General features: G+C 50.0%; 1 protein-coding gene across 1 annotated transcript in view; it reads left to right on the top strand.

The window, feature by feature from the left end:
- The window catches only part of itfg1 (integrin alpha FG-GAP repeat containing 1), a 108862-nt gene extending 85967 nt beyond the window's left edge, over positions 1-22895 (top strand). The window contains exons 15-18 of the mRNA XM_035419780.1: positions 9279-9403; positions 12738-12820; positions 14671-14788; positions 20119-22895. Of these exons, the coding sequence (XP_035275671.1) occupies positions 9279-9403; positions 12738-12820; positions 14671-14788; positions 20119-20178 (386 nt within the window). The 3' untranslated portion in view covers positions 20179-22895. The remainder of the gene's footprint in view (positions 1-9278; positions 9404-12737; positions 12821-14670; positions 14789-20118) is intronic.
- The last annotated feature ends 3315 nt before the right edge of the window (positions 22896-26210 follow it).

The raw sequence follows: 26210 nt of genomic DNA, 5'->3' as shown, positions 1-26210 counted from the left end.
TGCGTCAGAGATGGGGCTGGCACACCACTGGCGGGGTTGGCACTGCCCTGGCAGCATTGGCACACAGCTGGCGGGGTTGGCACTGCCCTGGCAGTGTTGGCACAGGGTTGGTGAGGTTGGCACAGGGCTGGCGCTCGCCATGTGGGGGGCACAGTGTCGATCCCACCCCACAGGGCAGGGTGTGTGAGATGTGGGTTCAGGCACACAAAGCAAAGAGAGAGACAGGCTGCCTTCACTGACCTGCACAGTGTGTTGTGTGAATATTTGTGTATTTACGTGTGTGTGCGCGTGTGTCTGTTTATGCGTGTGTGTGTGTGTTTGTGTGTGTATGCGTGTGTGTGTGTGTTTATGCGTGTGTGTGTGCGTGTTTATGCGTGTATGTGTGCGTGTGTGTGTTTATGCTTGTGTGTGTATGCGTGTGTGTGTTTATGCGTGTATGTGTGCGTTTGTGTGTGTATTAGGGATGTGAGGTTGTGTTGGTATTGGCTGATGAAATGCATTCATAATGCTGGTATGGGTATTGGACCGATGCGGAGATGATGGCAGATAGGAGGGGCAGATATGATGATGCATATTCATACAGCTCTGCTGTAAATAAAGTGAAAATGTCGGCCATGTTGGATTTTTTTTCCATTGTCTGCAAAAACAACGGAAAACCTGCAATTTGCGTCCTACATCCTTCAGTGTGGAAGCTTGGTTGAAGTTTGCATTTGTGCCACGATTGGCATTAGCGGTCTATAACCTATAATGTTGGCAACAAAGCATTTCTCTCACCTCTTCTCTCACCTCTCAAGCCTTCTCTCTCTCTCTCTCTCTCTCTCTACCCCCGCCCCCCTCCCTCCCTCCCTCTCTCTCTCACGCCCTTGAAATAATTCAGAAAGCTCTTTCTGGGCTTCTGAGGGATTGGGCTTCTTTGATACAGGGACTCAGACGTGATCCGGCAGAGCAGGAGGGGCTGAAGTTTTGGAGGGGCACTATCAAAGAGGATGGGAGAGTAGGAAAAAAAGTTTTTTTTTTTTCTTTCTTTCTTGCCGGTGAAAGCAGGCACATCCGCTTTACCTCTCCCCACCTCTGTGTGCCTGGCGGCAGCCTGCTGGGACTGCTAATGCGGCTCTCTCCTCTCAGCCTGGGAGAAATAGCCAATAAAACCGGGAAAAGAGTGAGGGAAATCAAACGAGCGGAGCTCGCCCGGGGGACCGGAGGGAAGACAGAATTTTTTTTAAAAAAACTCTTCTTTGAGAATCCGCGATCCGTTCGCTCCTGGAGTCGAGATCACGGAGCAGAACTTGTGCGGTTTCGCAGCACGACTGAGACGACGACAGCCTGCGAATGAGACCCGCCGTGCCCCCGCCCCTGTATCCCAGAATGCATCAGTGTACAGTCTGTCAGGGAATATCTCTAACCCCCGGGCGTCTAATGTTATCAGGAGTGCCAATTCTGGTAATATCACACCAGAGCAGCAGTCTGGGGAATTGTGGGAAGCTGGCCTTAATTCTCCCTTTCTCTCCCTTGTTTCATGCTTTTGCGGTGTTCACTCCGCAGTGTAGCAGCTGCATGCCACAGGCCGTCAGAGGAGGCGAGGAATCCCACGCAGGTGGAAACCCTCCCTCCCTGAGCAGCGTGAGCTCAGAGCGTGCGTCGCGGGCGGGACCCCCGGGACCCCCGGGACCCCCAGCCGCAGCGGCCGCTGGCTCTGGGGGCTCCGGTCCGGATCAGGAGCACAGAGAGCCAGAGCTGTGTCTGCACGCGTCACACGCCTCCCGTTATTTCCCTGAGCAAACAGAAGCGTAGCAGGGGTCAGAGGCCGTGCGGGCGTGGATGGGTCGTTCCGCGCGCGGGACCTCAGCAGATGAGTGATGAATGAGACGTTGGCGGGTTTGAGTGGGGGGGGGGGGGGGGGGGGGGGACTCGTGAGTCCCCTTTAGCGCGGGCCTGATTTAAAGCGCGTTTGCTCTGTACCCCCCTGCCCCGCCCTCGCACTAAAATGAGCGATGTGCCCTGCGGCGATCGTCTCTCTCCGCACCGCCGTGTCCGCTTGTCACCTTGAAACTCGGGAGGCAGGAAGGAAAGAGTGGGATTGGTTGGAGGGGTGGGGGGAGGGCATTGTTGAGGGCTAGATGGTGATTGGGTGGGTGGTTTGGGGCTCGCGCGGTCTCCTTAGCGCCTCAAACTTGCTCGACTGAAACATGAAACAAGCCCCTCTCCGTCTGACACGGGCAGGACTGCATGTACCAGTGTTGCCATGGAGACGGCGATCTTAGCTCGCCGTTGGCTTCTGTGTTCTTGCGCTCGTTCATGTCCTTTCGGAGCGATCGCTTGTCGATGCTCTCTGCGTTTGTGTGTATGTGTGAATCGAAATGAAGCAGCCACGAGGTCTCAGACCTCCCTGGCGTCAGGAAATTAGGATCCCTGACACGCTGTGTTTAACCGTGGTCTCAACGGAGAAGCGAGCCGCGTGTGTGCGTGCACCTCTGCGCGCTGGGTGTGTTTGACTGGCGAAGCTCCGACGCTCCGAGACTCTGAGGCTGACGGCGCTGTGGGTTAAGAGTTGAATCCGTCTCAGCGAGACGTCTCTGTTCCTCCGCCTCCGCCCCGCGCCGGGGGTGCGGTCTGATCGCGGGATCAGCCGCTCCTTTCACGCCGCGCGGGATCACGCTTGTTTTCCTTCGGCGCAGAGAGCCAGCAAGTGCCTTCTTCCTGCCTGTTGCCGTCTTCTCCAAATAAACATATGCTAGCGTAATTACACCTGCTCGTGGCACAGGGATGGAAATGAGCGCCTTTCATATGGATAATTAGATAATTGCCGGCTTGTTACTTGTGTCTCGGTTTGGCGAGCTTGGTTTCGGTTTTTGTCCTGAAATCTGTGATGTGATGGTGATGTGTGATGAGGGTGATGAGTCCCATATTTATTTAGTACAATAAACAAGGCAGTTGTGTCATTAAGAAATGGGATGTAGGCTTTGTAGCAACGTCCAGAAACATGTGTGGGCTGGTCATTGGCCAGAACCTGCCCGAGGGGAGCATTAGCATGGTTCCTCCAGCTGCCCATAGCTGAGAATTAGCATAGTTGTCCCAGCTGCCCATAGCTAAGCATTAGCATAGCTGCCCGTGAGCTTTAGCATGGCTGTACGAGCTGCCTATAGCTGAGCATTAGCTGAGGGCCTGTCTGTTGCTGGAGATCAGCCAATCAGGGCCAGGACACAAACGTTCTGGCCGAGGGTGGGTCAGCATACTCTGACCCTGACCCTTGACCCTGGGGCCCTCACCCCTGACCACTGCCTTTGCCTCCCCTCTCTCTCTCTCTCTCTGGTTTTTTTTTAGGTGTGATGCGAATGATCACTCCCATGAAACGCTCCTTCTCTTTCTTCTTCTCCCCCTCCCCCCTCCCCCCTTTGAGTCTCCAGACGTCAGGCTGATGAATGGACCTGTCTGCTGTAGACCTCAGGATCTCTCATCCACAGTCCTCTCTCTCTTTCCCTCGCTCTCTCTCTCTCTCCCTTGCTCAATCTCTCCCCCTCCCTCCTTCTCACCCCTCTCATGCTGTATCTGTCTCTCCCTCCCTCTCTGTCTCTGTATTCTCTCTCTCTTCTTCTCCTTTCTCTCTTTTTCTTTCTCTCAAGGGGGTGGATGGATGAAGTATCAGGGACAACAGATTATTTTGAAACAAAAGTAGACTCTGTATATTGCTTTTATTGGAAAAAAAAATTAATCCTTTCCTACCCACACACACACTCACGCAGTCTGTTAGACATACACACAAAATTAATTCACACAAACTCAGTAATTCACTCCCACGTGCACACACACACACACACACAGTCTCTTTCTCAGACACGCACACACTCGCTCAGTCATTCACACACACACACACGCAGTGTCTTTCTCAGACATACACACACAATTAATTCACACACCCTCACTCATTCTTACCCACGTGCACACACACACACACACACAGTCTCTTTCTCAGACATGCACACACTCGCTCAGTCATTCACACACGCACACGCACACACACACACACACACACACAGTCTCTTTCTCAGACACGCACACACTCGCTCAGTCATTCACACACACACACACACACACACACAGTCTCTTTCTCAGACACGCACACACTCGCTCAGTCATTCACACACACGCGCACATGCTCAGTCTCATTCACTCCCAGGCCCGCTCCCCACTCTGATCTAAATTGAAAGGGCTGATGTGTGTGTGCTGGAGCGAGCAGAGGGATGATTATTGATCAGAGCTCGGTCGGCTCTGCGTTTCTGCCACGCGGTTCGACCGTCGAGCTGCGCTGCATTCAAACGCGAGCAGGATTAAACCGCTGTGTGGACAGCTACACGCACGCACCCGTACGCGTGTACCTCCTACGCACTCGGACCCGAGCACGCACGCGTGTGCACACACACACACACACACACACCTCCTACACAGTCTCTGACTCGGTCATTCACACACGTTATAACCCATGATACCTCTCCTACTGCAGCTTACCGACACACACGGCTCGCTCACACACATCCCTCCTGTGTACACACATCAAACACGCATGTGTGTTTTACTGAAATGTCAGTGTTCACGGTTGGTCTGCTCTTCATCCATCTCCACATTGTGCTGTACTTCTGTTCCTGCTACCACCTCTCCTGCTTTCCTTTTCCTGCTACCACCTCTCCTGCTTTCCTTTTCCTGCTACCTCCTCTCCTGCTTTCCTTTTCCTGCTACCACCTCTCCTGCTTTCCTTTTCCTGCTACCACCTCTCCTGCTTTCCTTTTCCTGCTAGCACCTCTCCTGCTTTCCTTTTCCTGCTAGCACCTCTCCTGCTTTCCTTTTCCTGCTACCTCCTCTCCTGCTTTCCTTTTCCTGCTACCTCCTCTCCTGCTTTCCTTTTCCTGCTACCTCCTCTCCTGCTTTCCTTTTCCTGCTACCTCCTCTCCTGCTTTCCTTTTCCTGCTACCACCTCTCCTGCTTTCCTTTTCCTGCTACCACCTCTCCTGCTTTCCTTTTCCTGCTACCTCCTCTCCTGCTTTCCTTTTCCTGCTACCACCTCTCCTGCTTTCCTTTTCCTGCTACCTCCTCTCCTGCTTTCCTTTTCCTGCTACCACCTCTCCACCGTCTCCGTTGAGCCTCACTGCAGCCCATTGAAGCCCTGATGCCGTGGATACTTCAACACCTGTCAGTCTGAGCTGTAATACGATGACAGTTAAGAGGGTGGAGTACACTTTTCTGCTTCTCTTATTGCCCTGGCTATCTTCTCTTTGAAACAGCATTTTTGGTGCAGTGGTAAATCAGGAACTTTTTTTTTTTGTGACGAGACATCGTAATAGCGGCTGAGTTTCGGATCTTTGAATGGCAGACTCCTGTCAGCTTTTCCATTTCCTCTTTCCTTCCTTTGTACGCTATCAGGATAAGAGGAAGTGGATAAAACCGTGCCACTTATCTCCTCCTTCCACAGATCCCCACTCCACAGCCAATCAGAGTGTAAATCTCCTCCCGTGGCTTCAGGAACCAGGGACTCAGAACCGGTCCTCTCCCAATCCCCCCGCCATCACACGGCTTCATTTCCCCAAACGCCCTTATCCCTAAGACCCTGGATCACAGGCTCGGCTTTGTCCTTTATCTGCACAGAAGTGCACCTGATTGCGGAGAAGAAAGGTTTCCATGGTGATGGGGGCCAAAGCCGGTGGGTCTCATTCCAAACGTTTAAGGCGTTCTCGTTGAGCGGGTGTGACGGGGGGGGGGCGGTGCCTTTCTCCTGATTGTACGGGCTTCCGTGGGTCCTGGCGTCCGGCGAGAGACGCTCCCGCTCGGACTGTGGAAAGCGCGGTGGAGGAGGAGTCAAGGTTGTCACGGCCACGCAGGAACACGCCCAGTCTGTCAGGGCTCTTCAGTACTGCCATGCTCAATGGGGATTTGACTACTGGTGCTTTTGAAAGGAGTCAATGAAGTTTGCTTACACTATATGACCAAAGCTATCTAGATATCCCTTGGTCTGGGGCTGTTTTTCCTAGTTTGGGCTAGGCCCCTTATTTCCAGTGAAGGCAGATCTTAATTCAGTGGCATTATAGATGATTCCAAATTTGTGGCAACAGTTGGAGGAATGCCCTTTCCTGTCTCAGCATGACAATGCCCCCAGGTACACAGTTCCGTATAGAAATGGTTTTGTTGAGATTGGTGTGGAGGAACATGACTGCCTTGTACAGAGCCCTGACCTCAACCCCATCCAGCACCTTTGGGATCAATTGGAAATGCAACTGCGAGCCAGGCCTAATCGCTCAATCAGTGCCTGACCTCGCTAATGCTCTTCTGGCTGAATGGATGCAAATCCCTGCAGAAATGCTCCAACATCTAGTATAAAGCCTATGAAGAAGAGTGGAGGATGTATAGCAGCAAAGGGTGGACCAACTCTATATTGAGGCCCATAATTTTGGATGTCAAGTGTCCACATACTTTTGGCCATGTAATGTATGTCAGGTCGTAAAAAAAGAAAGCATTTCTTATCCGCATGAGTTGTGTATGAGTGAAATGGCTCACCAGGTCATGTCGTTGAAACGGGGGCTCATGGGGTCTGTGTGTCCAGGCTTCACAGAGGCCTGAATCCTCTTTGGGCACTCGGCAAACAATGAGTGGCCTGCTGTTGTCATATATAAAGGACTTCTGGGACTCCCAGTGGAAGCCACACTAACACACTCTGTAGTGACAGACTAGTGTCTGAGCCAGGTTTTCTTGCCTGACTCTGTGCCCTGTGGAAGCTGGTAGCTATTCACCGGCTTAATAATGCAGACTGTATGGGGGGGGTGGGGGGGTAGGGTGTTTTGGAGGAAATCACAGTTAGTTTGGAGACAGTTCTGGGGGGGTTGGAGGCAACTCCAGGGGGGTCAGGGAGTTGGAGGAGATGGGAGAGAGGCTGGAGACGAATGGACGGAGTTAAAAGGGGGTTTGCAGACATTTGGAGTGGGGTTTGGACACCAGCTGGAGGCACACACTGTGCAAGTGGCGTTGGCAGACTGAGTCGTCATGGCCACCAGCCAGCCCCGCCCCCCAGCACGGCTGACCCGGCAACCTCGGCTCCCTTGAAGGATACCGCTACACCTGCCAGGAGCCAGGATGACACGGAGAGACAGACTGAGCGTGTGGAGCCGAGTGTGACCGCACGGCTGCTACTGTTACAGAGAGAGGAGCCCAGAGGGGGAGACTTCACAGTTATGAAGGATGGGTTGTGTGACATGGCCTCACTACAGACATGTAATCTGTGTGTGTGTGTGTGATTGTGTATGTGCATGCGTGTGACTGAGTGTGTGTGTGCGTGTGTCTGTCTGTCTGCGTGCGTGTGTGTGTCTGTGTGCGTGATTGCGTGTATGTGTGTCTGTTAGTTGGTCTCTGTGTGTGTGTGGGGCTTTTAATTTCATGGATTATTAAATTCAGAAGCACAGGTGACCTTTCTGTGCGTATCCTGTTATTTTATCTGTAAGAGGGCAGTGTACTTGAAGTGCCTCAGAATGCTGGTTCAGATGAGGGCAGGACACAGGGGTTTGAGTACACACTGTTACATTTCTTCAGCCTTCAGCTGGTATTGGGAAGGCCAGTCTTCAGTCACGGAGAGCAGAGCCTGTAGGGTTGGCTCAGACAAGTCAGTGATTGACAGCTCATGGTGGCTCCACCCATTCTGGAGTTCAGAGAGCGTGGCTGTGCTGCCAGGTATGTCCGTCTCAGCGTCTGAGCTGGCAGGAGGTATACAGGTGTGCGGCATGGTGTAGTCCATTTGCAAGGTGAGATTTTACTCTGGTAGACTGACAACACAGACTTAAAATTCAATTCTTACAAATATATGAGACTGCGGTTGAGCTACTGTATATGAGAGCAGCTATAGAATACAGTCTTCACCAATATGGCAGTATGTGCTTTGGTGAAATCCAGGCTCACACCGGAGGAATTAGTATAATTGAACTTCCCAAGAATCCCGGCTAATGCACAAGAAAATTGAGCCAGTGCTGTTTCCAGAATTAAAATACGTATATAATCTTCCAAATCGGACTTATTAGTGTTCGTCTGCCGCGGCCCAAACGGTTAAAAGCCTGGGAATGGGCGCTCATTACTGAAAGACAGTGCTCGGAGATCGGTGTTTTTCCTCGTCTAATGGCGTCATTAGTCCAGCCGCTACCACTGAACCCTCAGGTGGGAAGAGATGTGGCTGCACCTCTTTCATTTTGTGTGTGTGATGCCCTGGGAAAGTGACTCCCCGGACAGTGTGTAATGTGTGTGTGTGTGTGTGCGCGTGTGTATACATAGAGTAGAATAGAAGTGAAGAGGAGGGGTGACATGCCCCGGAGGAAGAGTGCAGAGAGTATTTTTAATGAATTCAGTTAAATTAAATAATATTTATTTAGTGGATACCATGCCGACAGAGGGAGAGAGAGAGACAGCGAGAGAGTGAGTGGGGAGTGTGTGGGGTGCAGAGGGCCGTATGCACAGGAGGGATTAGCTGTTGGTTTGGCTGTTTGCTCTGCAGCTGACTTGAACCCCTGTACTCACTGTCGCCTTTCATCCAAAGTGCATGCAAACATCCCTCAATCAGAGAAACGCACACGTTTCTCCCAAATCAAGATTAAGTCTAGATTCTCAAGTGTGGCATCGGTGCTCATACCCGTGAATTTGTGCTGTCTAATAGCCTCCCTGCATATTCCTGAGCAGCCTCTGCACAGGAATACTGAAACACTGCCGTTGTCGTACTGCCCCAGTTGCATCTTAAGTAAGCGTTTGCTCTCAGGTCCTTGTTCCTTGTTTCTTAAATTCACTGGAAGGATACAAATGCCTTCTGAGTCCTTTGTGTGGGCGCTCGCCACAGATAGTCAGTTGAGCTCAAACCCTTGATTAAGAAATAAAGAACTTCTGTGATTGGTGCGATTGCTCTGTCTTTTCACAATTTGCTCCACATCAGCCTGTCTGCAGATGCACGTGCATATGTCATCCGCCAGGAGACGGAAACACATGCATAGATCCATTTCAGTCCTTGCTTCTGGGCTTTTAGCTCCCCACAACCACCAGTATTGTTTCTGATTGGTCTGTGATGAATGCTAATCAGTTCCTGATTGGTTCTCTTAATCTTTAGTCTTCAGGCATATTGTGTCATTGTGTCTATTTTGTGTATTCTAAAGTAAACACAGAAATCGTAAATGGTTGTGCCTCCTGCCTGTTCAGCCTGGAGGTGAGAGTGGGAGTGGCTCGTGTGTGGTTTCCGTGGTGACGGTTTTTTTTGTTTGTTTCCCTTGCAGCCGGTCAGCTCTGTCAGTCCGCCCACCTCTCCCTGCAGCTGCCCTACACCGTCCTGGGTCTGGGGCGCAGCGCCAACTTCCTGGACCACCTGTACGTGGGCATCCCGCGCCCGCCAGGGGACAAGGTACGATGCACACGTGCGTACACACACACACACACACACACACACTCTACTGTATAGTTTCTGAAACAACTGCCTTCAGTTTGTGCCAGTCTCACCCATGCCATTATTTAAGCAAAATTGACTTTCTTTATCGACCATGTCAGATTTTATTCTGGCACTATGAGTTTTGATTGTGTACACAGTGCTGTTTTTGTCCCAAGCCCCTGTGTTGCCACCTATGGTGCTTTTCACCCTGAATCTCACACTGTGATTTTCACACCCTGAATCTCACACACTGATTCTAACACACTGATTCTCACACTGTGATTCTCGCACACTTTTTTTACACAGTGGTTCTCACACACTGATTCACACACCAATTCCCACACGCTGATTTTTTCACAGTGATTCACAGACCCTGATTCTCGCACCCTAATCCTAACACCCTGAATCTCACACACTGATTTGCACAGTGAGGCAAACACAGTGATTTTCACAGCTTAAAGCCTCCTCCTGATCCCTTGTAAATTCCCTCCAGACGTCGTCGGCTCCTTCCAGCACATAAGGACAGGAAGCCTCTATTAAGCTTAGTTTGAATTGCAGATTTCCTGATGAGGCTGCACAGATGCAGAGCTATTTGAAGGGCTTTTTCTGGGCAGTGGCCTTTTTTGCCCCTCTGAATTTCCTGCGGCTTGCTTTCACACAGCTTTGCTGAAGAGAGATAGCGGCCGCCGTGTGCGGCTCACGCACTGTCAGAGCATCCGCCACACCTGGCCCCGGTGTCGCTGTGACTGTGGACTCGTCACAGCAGCGTAGTTGTGTTGAGTTCCTGGTAAACATTTCCCTCCGGCACGATACGTGAACCACGTTTCCTCAGACTATCAGAACACAGCAAGCTATGAAATTCACTCGGCGAATTTAGTATGCAAGTAAATGCAGGAAATATGTGAACCGTAACTGTTTCAGATTAAAATAATAGTTACTAGTGTGCTCATTTCCTGTTATTTTTGTGCTGTTGTTGTATGCGCAGCTGGCTCTGGTCATTCTGCGGTACTGAGTTGCGTATTCTGAGTGCATGCTACAGCACTGTGTGTTTGTCCTGTCCTCTGTCTGTTCTGCTGCTGTGAGTGGCATAAGAATTGTGAAGTTGTCTTGCAGTTAGAGGACGTGTAGCTGGTGAGAGCGGAGGCTCCGTTCCGTTCATTTCATTTTATCACTGCAGCCGCGGCTCGCCTCTTTCAGCCGTAACTGTGGCAACAAAGAGCGGAGTGTGGAACGCCGCGAGTGGATATCACAGAGCACGCTGGGCCTCAGGGCCGTCCCGCCCCCGCCCGCTGCAGCCCCCGAATCGCTGGCACAAACGTGTCTGTCAGAATTCCCCCCGCTGCCCAGAGCAGCGAACGGTGTAATCCGTGTGCGCGTGCAGTGAGCTGTGTGTGTCAAACGCGCGTGCAGCCAGCTGTGTGTGTCAGACGTCCTGCTCTTTCAGTCCAGCGGTCGCAGGGACGAGGAGCCGAGGTCACAGACGCACGCGGGGCTGCGTGAGGGCTGAGCCGTCACGGCGTCCGTGTGCGGCGGGCCCCTTTCCAAACCGCCGTCTGTGAGCGTCGGGTGTGACTCCACATCAGCATCAAACGGCCCCAGCCAAGCGCTGCCCAGCCCAGCCCAGCCAAACTCAGTCCAGCCCAGCCCAGCGCTGCCCAGTCCAGCCCAGTTAAACTCAGTCCAGCCCAGCTCAGCCAAGCCCAGCCCCGTCAAACTCAGTCCAGCCCAGCTCAGCCAAGCCCAGCCCCGTCAAACTCAGTCCAGCCCAGCTCAGCCAAGCCCAGCCCCGTCAAACTCAGTCCAGCCCAGCTCAGCCAAGCCCAGCCCCGTCAAACTCAGTCCAGCCCAGCTCAGCTCAGCCCAGCCCAGCCCCGTCAAACTCAGTCCAGCCCAGCCAAACTCTGTCCAGCCCAGCTCTGCCCAGCCAAGCCCAGCCCAGCCCAGTCCTGCCCAGCCCAGCCCAGCCCAGTCAAACTCAGTCCAGCCCAGCTCAGCCAAGCCCAGCCCCGTCAAACTCAGTCCAGCCCAGCTCAGCTCAGCCCAGCCCAGCCCCGTCAAACTCAGTCCAGCCCAGCCAAACTCTGTCCAGCCCAGCACTGCCCAGCCAAGCCCAGCCCAGCCCAGTCCTGCCCAGCCCAGCCCAGCCCAGTCAAACTCAGTCCAGCCCAGCTCAGCCCAGCCCAGTCAAACTCTGTCCAGCCCAGCCCAGCCCAGCCCAGTCAAACTCAGTCCAGCCCAGCTCAGCCCAGCTCAGCCCAGGCCAGCCCAGCCCAGTCAAACTCAGTCCAGCCCAGCTCAGCCCAGCCCAGTCAAGTCCAGCTCGTCCTAGTCCAGTCCAATCACGGCTCCTCTCTGTGGCAGTGAATTCTGATTGGTCAGATTTTATTTCTGATCCCATCTGACTCTGTGTCACAGAGAATTCAGAATTCAAATCCTCTGTCCAAAAAGTGCTGAAAAGTGTTTGTATATCTCCAACTGTGAGCTTGCTTCGGTCATATAAATGAGCCCAGGTGGAGTTCTGTTTCGTTGTTTTAACACTGATAACAGAAACACATTTTTCACTAAAACTTGGTGTCATTTATCCTTCGATATCCCACCCTGCCTGTATAAGATTCAGTAGCCTATTTTGCAAAGCCCGCCCCGCCCCCCCCCCCCCTCCGCTCACGCTACTTAAAATATCTCCTGCGCCTCCGACCCCAGCGCGGGGACATCGGGGGAGCGCGGTGCGTCGCCGTCGGCAACTCGACGCGCTATAGGTTCTTAAAATGTCCTTATATGATGAATGCGTCAGTGGATGGGAAATTGTGCCGTCTCCCCTGGGGGGGGGGCTCCTTCGGTAAGAACGCGGCTTCGCTGTGCCGCTAATTGCCGGCGAGGAGCCCACCCATGGGAGGGCGCGTTAACTTCATAATTTATGGCGGGACAAAGCTTTGGGAAACGTGGGGCTGCGTTCAGTGAGGAAGTTTCTGGAAGCGCGTGGAGTTTAGGCTCTCGCAGCGCTGGTGAGAGCAGTAACTCCGGGGAGCGCAGCGCTGGTTTGGGGAGAGTTGAAATGGAAGGCCTAACGAGCTGGGCTCCGTCTAGAACGCAGGCAGCGTCCGCATGTGAGAAAGCGGAGAATCTGTTGGCTTAGAAATGTTGGGGATATTGGTTCATGGCTTCGGGGAAGTGAGCGATGAACGGGCTTCGTATGACTGTGTCTTTGACCCAGTATGAAGGCAGATGCTTTGTGAAATGATTCGTAGATTTATGTCTCTGTGGGGTTTTTTTTGGTTTTTTTTTTGCTGACGCGGCTTCTCCTCTCCAACAGGACATTCGGAAGCAGGAGTGGACGGCCATCATACCAAACTCCCAGCTCATTGTGATCCCGTACCCACACAACGACCCACGCAGGTACTGACCCCCCCCCCCCCCCGGCCCCTTTCCCACGGATGCCTGTGCCATGCACGTAAATACTTTTCCCCAGAATAGAACAGACCAGCAGGATGATCCACTAAAGAGGCCTTTGTACCGCTGCTGCGCTCCGTCTCTTCCTGCCTTTTCTTTTCCTCTCCTCCCACTCTCTTCCCCTTTTCCATTTGCTCTGTTCTGCCCCTGCTTTCCACTTCTTCTCTTTCCCACCCCTCCCCTTCTTCATTCGTCCCCACTCCTCTCCAGCCGTTCTCTCTTCCGCTCGGCTCCCTTCCCACCCGTTCTCTCTTCCTCTTCACTCCCCTCCCCCTTCACTGTCCTTTGTTCCCACTCGCATCCCTCTTTTCTTCTCCTACCATTTCCTTCCTTCTCTGACCCACCTCTCCTGCTCTGAGGCGCTAGCTCTGTTAGCATAGCGTGCGTGTTTGCGCACACCCCTACGCCGCTCTCACCTTCAGCCCTGATAAGATGTGTGCACGCATGGCCTGTGGTTCCTCTGGGTAATGAAGTTCATTAAGGCCCCGGTCCTCAGTGATTTACGAGTTAATACAGCCGACCTCCGCTCGCGTGCCTCTCCTTCTGCCCGTAATAAGCAGAGCGATTAAGGTGTAGTCCTTCCAATTAATATTTAATCTGTTTACCCCTGTCAGCACTGATGGAATGCATCTTAATGAATTCACTCTCCAGCGCTGTTCATAAATATTTCACCCGGCGAACAGGAGGCTTATAAAGATGTAGAGTGCTGTTTGGATTTCCGTTTAAATTTCTTTCCCTTCTGTTGCAGTTCTTTTTCTGTTTGTTTCTTTTTTCCCCCCCTATGAAATTTTTCTATTCAGTGAATAATGAAGATTCTTTTTCAAGGTTTTTTTTTCCCTCTCCCCCGTGCCTATACGTTCGTGTTTCTGTGCAGTGATTTCTTTAACATTTTACTTATTGTGAAAAGTGAGCTGTTTGCAGTGATAAATTGGCATACGCTCATGGTTAAAATGTGAGGTTTTTTCACTGTAGAATCCAGGTGTGTTGTAGGAATTTTCCAATGCCCTCAATCCCTCCTAAACGTTATACTGATGGGCATCCTCAACCGAGACCTATATCCTCTGGTACAAGACACTCTGTCTGTTCATATGCTGTGCACTAAAATGTACACCCCTGATGTGAAGACCAACAGATTTAAGTGAGTTTGATGCACTGAAATCCTTGCAATCTGAATGCAGTAATCCTCTGTATAGCTTGAATTTAGCAAGAATAAGTCAAAACAACACATGGAACCAATCATTCTCCCCCTGTTGCGTTGTTATAAACAAATGAAAAATAATGTTTTTGAAAGTTGGGGCTCATAAGTGATTTGCCATTCTAGGGGGGGTCAGCTTGGATTCATTGATCAATGACACTCTGAGAGATTATGTCTGAAGATTATATTTACTTTCTGGCTTGGGAACCAGCATCATAATTAACATGGCAGACCCTATCTAATAATGCCTCAAGCTACTTTGAATACGTTGTCAGTGTATAACCATTTTTTTTGTCATTTTCCATTTCCGTATTCCGTACATTTAAAGTTGTCATCTTGCTCTATGTCACATTTTTTTAAAAAGCAGTACATTTGTTTTGACATTTTTATTGATCCTGAGAATTACACAAACACGTTGCATAATGGGTTTTGCATGACATTTAAGATATTCTGGTGGTAGGTCATACTGTCTGATGTGGTAAGGAGAGATATTTGTAGAAAAAGTGTAAAGACTTTCCACCTCAGAGGTTGTATCAGGACTCATGTTGACCTGACTTCTGATTGGTCAGGAGAGATCATGTGCCTGTCTCCTCTCTTTCAGCTGGAGTGCTAAGCTGTACCTGACTCCCAGCAACATTGTGCTCCTGACGGCCATCGCACTCATCGGGGTGTGCGTCTTCATCCTCGTCATCATCGGTATCCTGCACTGGAAGGAGAAGGTAATTGGGTGGAGACTGAGCGACGAAAATGCTGGGATTGAGGATTTAAATATAACCCAATCAGCAAGGGCCATCTGGTTCGTTCACTATTTCCCAAGTTTAATTTTCAGACACTTTTTGAGAGGGCTTTGAGGCTTTTTCAGGCTTCTGTAAGATGTGTTTGATAGCGGTTGAAGTTTAGCACAAGGCTTTTGCCTTTAAAGAAAGCCGTTTGAACAGTGTTCGTGCTGGGACAGCGTCCTGCTCACGGAAAACCCGACCGCGTCCATTTTACGCGCGACATAACAACGCCCGAACCTGCGAGGGGTCGGATTCTGTAACGGCGCAGTCGCCGGGGCGATTTAGCCCGTGCCGCTTCGCGCGGTCCTCCCGAGCGTGGTTTCAGCTGCACGCCTCCCGCACGGGGGTGGGGGAGTGGGGGGGGAGGGTGTTTGAGCGCGCGGCTTTCGGCTGTTCCTCCCACACCCCGGCGACGCTCTCCTCCGCTGGCGACGCGCGGCGTTGGCGACGCGCGGCGTTGGCGGCGTCTCAAAGCCATCTGCCGCGGGTCTCTGATTATGCGCGGGCGAAGCCGTAATTGCTGTCTGTTAAGGGAAGCGGTTTGGGGCAGGGAATTTATTGGAGTTGACACTGCATTAAAATAACACGCTGGCACCATATCTGAGGACCTCCAGCTCCTAATTATATTTCTGAAAAAAAAAAAAAACACTGCTCCCTCTCTTGTCATGATTAGTGTTTGATTGACTAATTATTCTCCCGACAAGCAGGTTCAGGTAATTAATTAACGGAGTTCTCCTCTCTCCGGCTGCTTCATTTCATCCCCTTTTCCGTCTTTTTTTTTTTTTCTTATTTTCTTTCCCCCGCTCCTCCTCATCCCTGAGGCGCCTCCCGCCCCTAGCCCCGCCCCTTTGAGACGATTCCTCCGCCTCTGTAACGGCGTTTCCTCCGGTCCCCGCCCCCTGCCCGCCTCCTTCACCGTGACCTCCAGTAATTGAGTTTGCCCTGAGGAAGGAGAGGCTGCAAAAATAGCATTTTTGTACAGAGGCCTACTATTCCGTTTGTGTCCATATAATTTTATGTGTGCTCAATATATGCTTGGCCATAAAGAAATGGTCTTGTCACGGTGGATCTGTGGTCAGTACACGTGATTTGTAACATAGTGGTGCTCTTATCCTTAGTGTCCTCAACAGTGATCTATCTAAATATGGCTAATTAATCTACATCCAAGCTATTGTTGTGAATTGAGTTTTTCACCATCGGTAAGTGACTTTTTTGATGCAAATTTGCTGGAGTTTCATCTTACAAAGGAGGAAAGCTGAATAATGGACAGATCAGCCAGAAGACGTTGTCGCCAGTGCTCGAGCGATGCTGGCTTACCCAAGAAAAGCACTAGCTGGAGGGAGAAGTGGAGCGGACTGTGAGCTTAAGGCTAGCGTGGGGGGGGGGGGTGCTAGCTGGAGAGAGAAGTGGAGCGGACTGTGAGCTTAAGGCTAGCGTGGAGGGGGTGCTAGCTGGAGGGAGAGGTGGAGCGGGCTGTGAGCTTAAGGCTAGTGTGGGGGGGTGCTAGCTGGAGGGAGAGGTGGAGCGGACTGTGAGCTTAAGGCTAGCGTGGGGGGGTGCTAGCTGGAGGGAGAAGTGGAGCGGACTGTGAGCTTAAGGCTAGCGTGGGGGGGTGCTAGCTGGAGGGAGAAGTGGAGCGGACTGTGAGCTTAAGGCTAGCGTGGGGGGGGGTGCTAGCTGGAGGGAGAAGTGGAGCGGACTGTGAGCTTAAGGCTAGCGTGGGGGGGTGCTAGCTGGAGGGAGAAGTGGAGCGGACTGTGAGCTTAAGGCTAGCGTGGGGGGGCGCTAGCTGGGGGGAGAAGTGGAGCGGACTGTGAGCTTAAGGCTAGCGTGGGGGGGTGCTAGCTGGAGGGAGAAGTGGAGCGGACTGTGAGCTTAAGGCTAGCGTGGGGGGGTGCTAGCTGGAGGGAGAAGTGGAGCGGACTGTGAGCTTAAGGCTAGCGTGGGGGGGGGTGCTAGCTGGAGGGAGAAGTGGAGCGGACTGTGAGCTTAAGGCTAGCGTGGGGGGGGGTGCTAGCTGGAGGGAGAAGTGGAGCGGACTGTGAGCTTAAGGCTAGCGTGGGGGGGGTGCTAGCTGGAGGGAGAAGTGGAGCGGACTGTGAGCTTAAGGCTAGCGTGGGGGGGGGTGCTAGCTGGAGGGAGAAGTGGAGCGGACTGTGAGCTTAAGGCTAGCGTGGGGGGGTGCTAGCTGGAGGGAGAAGTGGAGCGGACTGTGAGCTTAAGGCTAGCGTGGGGGGGTGCTAGCTGGAGGGAGAAGTGGAGCGGACTGTGAGCTTAAGGCTAGCGTGGGGGGGTGCTAGCTGGAGGGAGAAGTGGAGCGGACTGTGAGCTTAAGGCTAGCGTGGGGGGGTGCTAGCTGGAGGGAGAAGTGGAGCGGACTGTGAGCTTAAGGCTAGCGTGGGGGGGTGCTAGCTGGAGGGAGAAGTGGAGCGGACTGTGAGCTTAAGGCTAGCGTGGGGGGGTGCTAGCTGGAGGGAGAAGTGGAGCGGACTGTGAGCTTAAGGCTAGCGTGGGGGGGTGCTAGCTGGAGGGAGAAGTGGAGCGGACTGTGAGCTTAAGGCTAGCGTGGGGGGGCGCTAGCTGGGGGGAGAAGTGGAGCGGACTGTGAGCTTAAGGCTAGCGTGGGGGGGTGCTAGCTGGAGGGAGAAGTGGAGCGGACTGTGAGCTTAAGGCTAGCGTGGGGGGGTGCTAGCTGGAGGGAGAAGTGGAGCGGACTGTGAGCTTAAGGCTAGCGTGGGGGGGTGCTAGCTGGAGGGAGAAGTGGAGCGGACTGTGAGCTTAAGGCTAGCGTAAGGGGGGGGGGGGGGGGGGGGGGGGGGGGGCGGGGTGCTTGCAGCCACATCCTCAGTGAGACGAAATTGAAAGCGGAGCAGAGGTTGGCTGACACACAGATGTATTCTGAGTGCCCAACCGCCTCTGGCACTGTTTATGAATGAATGCATCAATTATGTATGAAGAAATTCATTAAAACAGCCATTGTATTGTCCAGGACGAGATGCTGTAGCTCTTCTTTTATTATGTCAGTCCCTCACAAGTGCTTATCCCTCAGTAACACGGAGGTATTCAGTGGACTCTGACACAAGTTATCAAGAGGAGGGTGAATAGGAATACTTCTTATAATGCTGAGTTAACTCAACATGGTGTTTAATTTTTGAAATGCCATTCAATGGCGGCAATGGGGCGACATAGCTCAGGAGGTAAGACCGATTGTCTGGCAGTCGGAGGGTTGCCGGTTCAAACCCCGCCCTGGGCATGTCGAAGTGTCCTTGAGCAAGACACCTAACCCCTAACTGCTCTGGAGAATGAGAGGCATCAGTTGTAAAGCGCTTTGGATAAAAGCGCTATATAAATGCAGTCCATTTACCATTTACCAATGACTCAACACTATTTTACGCTATAGGTATAAGTTTTCTCAAGGAACAAGGAAGGTTTAGACTACATCTACAGAGACTGTCCATGCATGTCCATTTGCACTACAGTTACTCTTATGCTCTACAGAACCAGGTTTACACAACAGCCACAAATACACTCCACGCACACACAAATGTGGTACACACAGAAACAGGTTTACACTGCAGCTACAAACACACTACACACACACATAAATGCACTGCAAACAGAAACAGGTTTACACTGCAGCTATAAACACACTCCACACACACAAATGTGCTACACACAGAAACAAGTTTACACTGCAACTACAAACACACTACACACACACATAAATGCACTGCACACAAAAACAGGTTTACACAACAGCTACAAACACACTACACACACACAAATGTGCTACACACAAACAGGCTGACACTACAACTACAAACACACTACACACACGTAAATGTGCTACACACAGAACAAGGTTTACACTGCAGCTATAAACACACTACACACACACAGAACCAGGTTTACACTGCTGCTACAAGCACACTCCACACACACACAAATACACTACGCACACAAGCATATTTACACTACAATTACAAACGAGCCACATTCACACAGAAGCAGGTTTACACTGCGGCTACACTGCGGCTACACAGCGCCCTGCCTGTCGAGCATGGCTGCGACCGCGCAGCAGATGTGTCACATTTCTCCGTCTGCTTTGATGATCCTCCCTTTGTCGTAATGCTCCTTTTTATCTGCTGTTGCCGGGGAAAAGAAAATAAAAGAACAGTCTAAAAATAAACACGCGTAAATTACTCCAGTGCCAATTTCAGTACGCCCCCCCCCCCCCCGACCCGAAGCACACGCCATGCTGGATAGAGCTGGGATAATCACGTAATACACCGTACACGCCGGCGCACACGCGTGTACACACACACACACACACACACGCACGCGCGCGCGCAGACAGACATGCACCCAGGAGATCAGCGCATGTGCTCGTTTTCCTGTGCTGAGAGAGACCACAGCATCACCGTGCAGAGACCAGAAGGGCTGGCCAAACAGTGCCACTCACATCTTCAGGTCTGCCGTGCTTTCTCCCTCTCTCCCTCTCTCCCTCTCTTTCTCTCTCGCTCGCTCGCTCACATTCCCCCTCTTTCCTCTCGCTCTGAATTGGACGGCAGCGACGCTTTCCTTTGAGCTGCTGAAAAGGGGAGATTGGGGGTGAACAGGCGTCTGTCTGTGCTCTCAATACACCATTTATCCCAGCGGTGTAATCTTGAGTCTAGAGTTTTACCCCCCGCCCCCCCCATAGTGTAAACCACGGAGGTTACCCCCCCCCCCAGAGCGAACATACAGACAGTATGAAAGATGGTCTCACTCTCTTTGGTGCTGGTTGCAGACGAGATTCCATTAAACTAACGGCTGAGATTGCTACCCCTTCAGTGAGCAAAGATGAAAATCGGAATCAAACCCAGAGCTCCGTGGTCCAGCTGCGGCAGTGTGGTGTTGTAGAGCAAACGGTGCTTTCGCTAGCCCCTAGCGGCGCGGAGGTGGGGAGGAGCCCTGCACCAGGGGAAGAGCCCTCGGGCGACGAGGCCGCCTTTCACACCGCGTCTGAGGTGCGCCGCGTCCGCGTCGTTCTGACGCCGCTCGCTTTCGCCCGTATCTCACGCGCAGTCAACGCTAATGCTGTCACGAGTGCAGTCATAGCAGGAGTCCGCTGGTAATGGGTGATAATTGGGTGAATTAGCATTGCTTATTAATGCAGAGCAGATAGATACAGGTTTAGGGTGATTATGAAGTGAGAGTGGTTTCTCTGGTCGCCAGCTGTTACTGATACGTCCTCCTTTTCTCATTTTCTTTTATTTTGTGTTTTGCAGAAAGCAGATGACCGGGAGAAAAGGCAAGAGGCCCACCGCTTCCATTTCGACGCCATGTGAGCAGGGGGAGGGACGACCACCTCGGAGACGCCACCACAGGGGCATTGTGGGAAAACCAGGCGCCCTTGTCCTCCGCGTTTTATACAAGCTTTTATCCCGATACCTTTTATTTATTTCAACCGTTGATCTCTGAAAGATGATACGCTCACGCGGTACGTTTGCAGAAATCTGTCGCTGTTTCCACACCCCAGTCCACCAATGGGAAGGTCCATGTCCCTGCCCCCAAGAAATGTAACCGGTCAGTGTCTTTCCGGGGTGTGGCTTGAGCCTCGGCGAGAGATTCAAATATCCCTCCCCACCTCCCGATTGGTTAGCCACATTTTTTTAGGGCTAGCGGCAAAAATCCTTGAAAGTTCTATCTTCCTTTGCTGTCCATCCCCCCAGTACCATGTTGGTTAGTTGCCCCAAGATGAAGCGACAGATCAGATTCTTTTCCCTGTAGCTTGATGCTAACGGCCAGACTGGTGTGCAGAAGCAGCGGCTGACTTTGCGCAAACGTGGGAACCTCCCGTGAGGATAATGGCAGGCTTGGAAAGCCCACCTGTCAGTTCTGTAACTAATTAGAGTCCAGGAGCCTGCCGCTAATTTCCGCCATTTCATTAGTAGCTGTAGCAGTGAACGTAACAGCGGTGAAGCTCGTCTCCATTTTTATTTACGTTCCAGGCTTTCGGATTCAGAAACGCAGCCTGAATGTTTACGTTGAACTCAACAGCAGAGCTTATCTTTGCACTAAGTGGAGGCTTTTCGACTGTCGTGTCACATATTTGTTGCTTTGATGTGGACTTCAGATAGTTCCGTTTCTGTCTGCGGGCTGTTCATGAATTAGCATTAATAGATTTTGCCACATCGCGACTGCGTTCCCATCTCGTCTGACATGGTGGATCACTGTGACACGCTGTATGAACAGTGTCCTATTTTAACACATTGATGTCTTTCCCGTATCCAGCCTGCTGCTGAATGCTTTTTCCACTGCTCTCTTTCTAGGTACTTTACATAACTTGCGTTTTTGCATATCCTTGCCGAGGCAGATATTTACTGAAGTATTTCTTACATGAATCTCCACCATCCTGTGCATAAATGCTGTTCTCTGACCACCACTGATACTGATCTCTGATTCTGGTATCATACCCAGCCACATAGCCCATTCCCACACTGATACCATACCCAGCCACATAGCCCATTCCCACACTGATACCATACCCAGCCACATAGCCCATACCCACACTGATACCATACCCAGCCACATAGCCCATACCCACACTGATACCATCCCCAGCCACATAGCCCATTTCAGCACTGATACCATACCCAGCTACTTAGCCCATTCCCCCACTGATACCATACCCAGCAACATAGCCCTTTCCCACACTGATACCATACATGGTTAGCAAACCCATGACAGCTTTGAAGTCAGTCACAGCCCACCTAACGGGACATGTACTACTGAACATTTGTGTTGTTGTTGTTATTGCAAATACTGGACCTGGAAAATCTTGTTTGTGTTTAATTGTGTTGAAACATGATATGCAGTCTTTTTTAGGTGCCAAATGCTCTCCATTTGTATTGTTTTAATGGTATCTGCCAACTGAGAAGTCTAACAACTGTTGTGAATGGTATTCTACACTGGAAAGTTCTTTTCTTTTTTTAGTATTTCAATTTATTTTGTATTTATTTTCTTTTTTGCACTTTTGTGTCATAATTGACAGGATTATAAATATGTTCACTTTACAACAAAAATTACCTTTACATGTGATATTTCCCTAAAAATCGATTAGCGCTGATACAATGAAATTTGAGAGTGAGTATTCAACACTTTGAAGTTAAAGCACAAAGATATTTGCTGTAATATAGCCCCTGAATTGTGTATTGTGATTGTATATAATAAGGAAGGTGAGTGTTCTAAGTAGCGTCCTGCCAGCACAATGTGCAAGCTCTCAGTATAATAAAAGAGCCTCATTGGCTAGTGTGGACTGTGAGTATTAGCACTATGGGACTGCAGACAATTAGCCAAAGCCTCCCCCAGACAGGGAGGTTGTAAATAGCCCTCTGATTGGTCAGACACCAGCAGTCTGCCTAGGTCATTTGCATTAGTTGTAGTTACAATATAAAAGACCGTTGGCCACTAGTTTTTCCGGAGGTCTCCCAAGTTGACAAAGGATTCTTCAAGCAGTGGCCTACAAATACTGTTGGATGTTTCAAATTTGGAGGAAAAAGAAAAATGGAGTATTTAAAGTTACTTAATATGACCTATGGAGGGAGCGTATACGATTTGAAAGAACTGAAATGGAAGCATTGCATCTGGGTTTGCATCTAATTTCTGATCTGTGATGTTCTTAACCATCTCACCAGTCCAGTAAAGTTTAAGGGAATGGTAAAAAAAAACACAAGTGAGGATGCTTTATTTTAAAAAATTATTTATCATAATTTTCCCCCTCATATTGACTATGACTGCGTGGGATAACTGAAAGGTCAACTGAATTATCCTTTAAACTCAAATAACTTAACCACTGTCATGTGGGCTACTCCATGATTTGCACATTATTTGTAATTTGCAATGCCATTTTGCTTGTGTTGATGTTAATTTAATTTCTGTATTGATTCCTTGGTGTGAAAAATGAAAATGATTGGTTGTTAGAATCATTGGTGTCTAACTGGTTTTGGTCTTGGTCTTGTTATTGGAATGTTTTGATTGAGAATAAATCATATGATAAAACGTGTTTCAGTGCTATCTTCCATTACGTGCATTAGCTTTGCGTCGCTACACTTTGTATTTCACATGATCCCAAATATAAATGACTTGTTTTATGTATCTTGTACAAAATTTAGAGTCATATTATATACCAGAAAAAGGTGCCTCTCACTGTATAGTCAATTTGCCTATAATTGTATAAAAGGATTCTGGTCTTTGCTGACTCAAATGGATCTCGCAGTTCTGGCAGATTGTTTGGCCACACATTCATGCTGCGAACCTCAAATTCCACCTCATCCCAAAGGTGCTTTTATTAGATTGCGATCCAGGGACTGTCCAGGCCATTGCAGTAAACTGAAGTCGCTGTCATTTCCGTGGGACTGGTTTGAGATGATGTGACACGGTGGCGTGGCCGTAAAAGGATACACATGGTCAACAGCAATGCTTACTGTGGCATTCAAATGATGCTCAACTTGTATTAAGGGGCCTACTGTGCCGCAAATGTGTGCCAGGAAACCATTCCCCACCCTATTACAGCACCACCACCAGACTGCACCATTGCCGCAGGCAGGATGAATCCATGGATTCATGCTGTTGATGCAAAGTTCTGACCCTACCACCTGCATGTTGCATTAGTCAAACCAGACAGTCTTTTTCCTCTCTTCCGTTGTCCAGTTTTAGTAAATGCATGCCCTCTGTTGCCTCATCTTCCTGTTCTTAGCAGACAGGAGTGGAACCCAACATGGCCCTCTGGTGCTGTAGCCCAACCGCTCCAAGGTTTGACGTGTTGTGCATTCAGAGATGCTCTTCTGCACTCCACTGTTGCAAACAGCTGTTATTTGAGCGTGTGTGGCCTTTGGGTTAGCTTAAACAAATCTGCCACTTTTTCTCTGACCTCTTTGATTTTGCCTATAGAACCGCTACTCACTGGATGTTTTCTGTTTATCAGACTATTCACTGTAAAGACTAATGTACAATGAGATGCTGGAACGACCGTGTCTGGCACTAGCAATCATAACACAGTCAGAGTCACTTAGATCATGCCTCTCGCCCATTCATGTTTGATTGAACAGTAACTAAACCTCTTCACCATGCCTGCTTGATTCATATATTGAGTTGCAGCCATGTGATTTGCCGTTTGCATGAGCAGGCAATTTGCATGAACAAGCAGGTATATAGACTAAAGTGCCCAAAGGTATGAGTGTGTGAGTGAACGGTGTGTATGCCCTGCGATAGATTGGCGGCCTGTCCAGGGTGTGTTCCTGCTTGTCATCCAATGCATGCTCGGATAGGCTCCTGCACCCCCCGTGACCCCGCGACTGCCCAGGATAAGCTGGTAATTATAAGTATCAAGCATAATTGACACACGGTCTAGCAGTTTCACTCTATTGTTCCAAGTATGGGAACAATAGAGTGAAATTAGTTATTTTTTCTATATACTTCAGGTATTTGGATTGGAGATCAAAGGATGAGACAAACATACACAAATATGTTTTATTTCATGGTACTTGCATGTTTTACCGAAAAAGTTGTTTTGTGTTGCGTCTGACCAATGTTAACTGTTGCTCAGGTGTTTCCTTTTGCATGGATTGCTCACACATAAAAAGTGTCCAGTATTGGGTTAGCCTTTATTTTCATCTGTGGAAATTGGAATATGTAAACCCTTACCACAGTGGTGGAAAGCTTAAAGTGTGGAGAAAAAGCAAAGAATAGCCCCTAACCCTAACCCTAACCCCTAACCTCTAACCCTAACCCTAACCCAACCCCAACCCTAACCCTAGCCCGAACCCTAACCCTAACTACAATCCTAACACGAACCCCTAACCCCTAACCTCTAACCCTAGCCCTAACCCTAACTCTAGCCCTAACCCTAACCAGTAACCATAACCCGAGCCCTTACCCTATCCCCTACCCCTCTACTGAGCAGTCTTTCATAAACAATAAATAATCTAGCAAACAAGTAACTCATTCGTAATAAACATTTACAAAATCTGTTTGAAAAGTTATTATAGAAAAAACCCCCCACCCATTCACCTTCCAGCTGCTTAGACTGTAGTATGGAGATTGAACATGTGAGTATAATGCCCAGTCAGGCATTGAGAATGACCAGCACAATCTCGCGGTAATCATTCGCTGTTTACTCGGCCCATGTTCATCCTCCCGTCAAATGGTGAATTAAACTATAAAATTGAACAAAGTCTATAAAAAACAATAACCTTATAAATAATATAGCAAAGCAATAATTTAATCTTAATAAACCGTTTTGAAAAGTTAACATAGAACAAACCCCCTGCCCGCTCGCCCTCCAACTCCATAGACTGTAGTGTGGAAGTTGAACATGCGTGAAGGCTATAATGCCCAGTCATGCATTGAGAATGACCAGCGCAATCTCGCGGTAATCATTCGCTGTTTACTCTGCCCATGTTCATCCTCCCGTTAAATGGTTAATTAAACCACGATATTTAACGAAGTATTTATTAATAATTTAGCAAATTAATATAAACTGTTTACAGAATCTATTTTATAAAGTTAATAGAAAAAACATCTTCACTCGCTCGCCCTCCAACTACTTAAACTGTAATATGGAGGTTTAACGTGTGAGTATAATGCCCAGTCAGGCATTGAGAATGACCAGCGCAATCTCGCGGCTCATTCTGTGTTTACTCTCCCCATGTTCATCCTCCCATTAAATGGTTAATCAAACTATAATATTTAACGGAGTCATAAAATTGTATACATGGTAGCATAGAGGTTGACTGGTGGAGTGTAGTGTCCAGTCGGGTGTTTGATCGTCCGATCGTCCGTTCGTCCGTTCGTTTGTCAGTTCGTGTTTTTGAGTCGGTTTGTCTGGTCGCAGGCTCGGCCATTCACCCGTCCAATTGCCCACCTGTTCGGTCGATCGGTTGTTCGTGCTTTCGGCCGTTCACCTACTTCCATTCGGTTGCTCGGCTGTTCGATCGTCCGTTCGTTCGTTCGTTCGTTCGTCGGTCCGGGCTTTAGAAAGCGTTCGTCTGGTCGCCATGACCATTCGTTCGTGCAATCGCCCGGCCACTCGTTCGGCCGATCGGTCTTTCGCCAGCTCGTGCGTTCGTTGGGGGAACTATTTGGACATCTGGAACGTGGCCGACGCAATCTCGCGGCTCATGATTCCTATTTTTCTCACCATAATCACCCTCTCGTTAAAACATAAAATCGTGTACATGGTAGCATGGAGGTGGACTGGTCGAGTGTATTGTCCTAGGACAATGGAAAGTAGCCAGCGCAATCCCGTGGTGAAAGACTCCTCTCTCTCTCACCAGGATATACTCCCGTTGAATTAGCAAACCTTCATCGCGGATTATAG

This window comes from Anguilla anguilla, chromosome 5 (genome assembly GCF_013347855.1).
Source record: "Anguilla anguilla isolate fAngAng1 chromosome 5, fAngAng1.pri, whole genome shotgun sequence".
NCBI lineage: Eukaryota > Metazoa > Chordata > Actinopteri > Anguilliformes > Anguillidae > Anguilla > Anguilla anguilla.
Note: the sequence above shows the minus strand (reverse complement) of the source record. Positions and strands in the feature narration are given on the sequence as shown.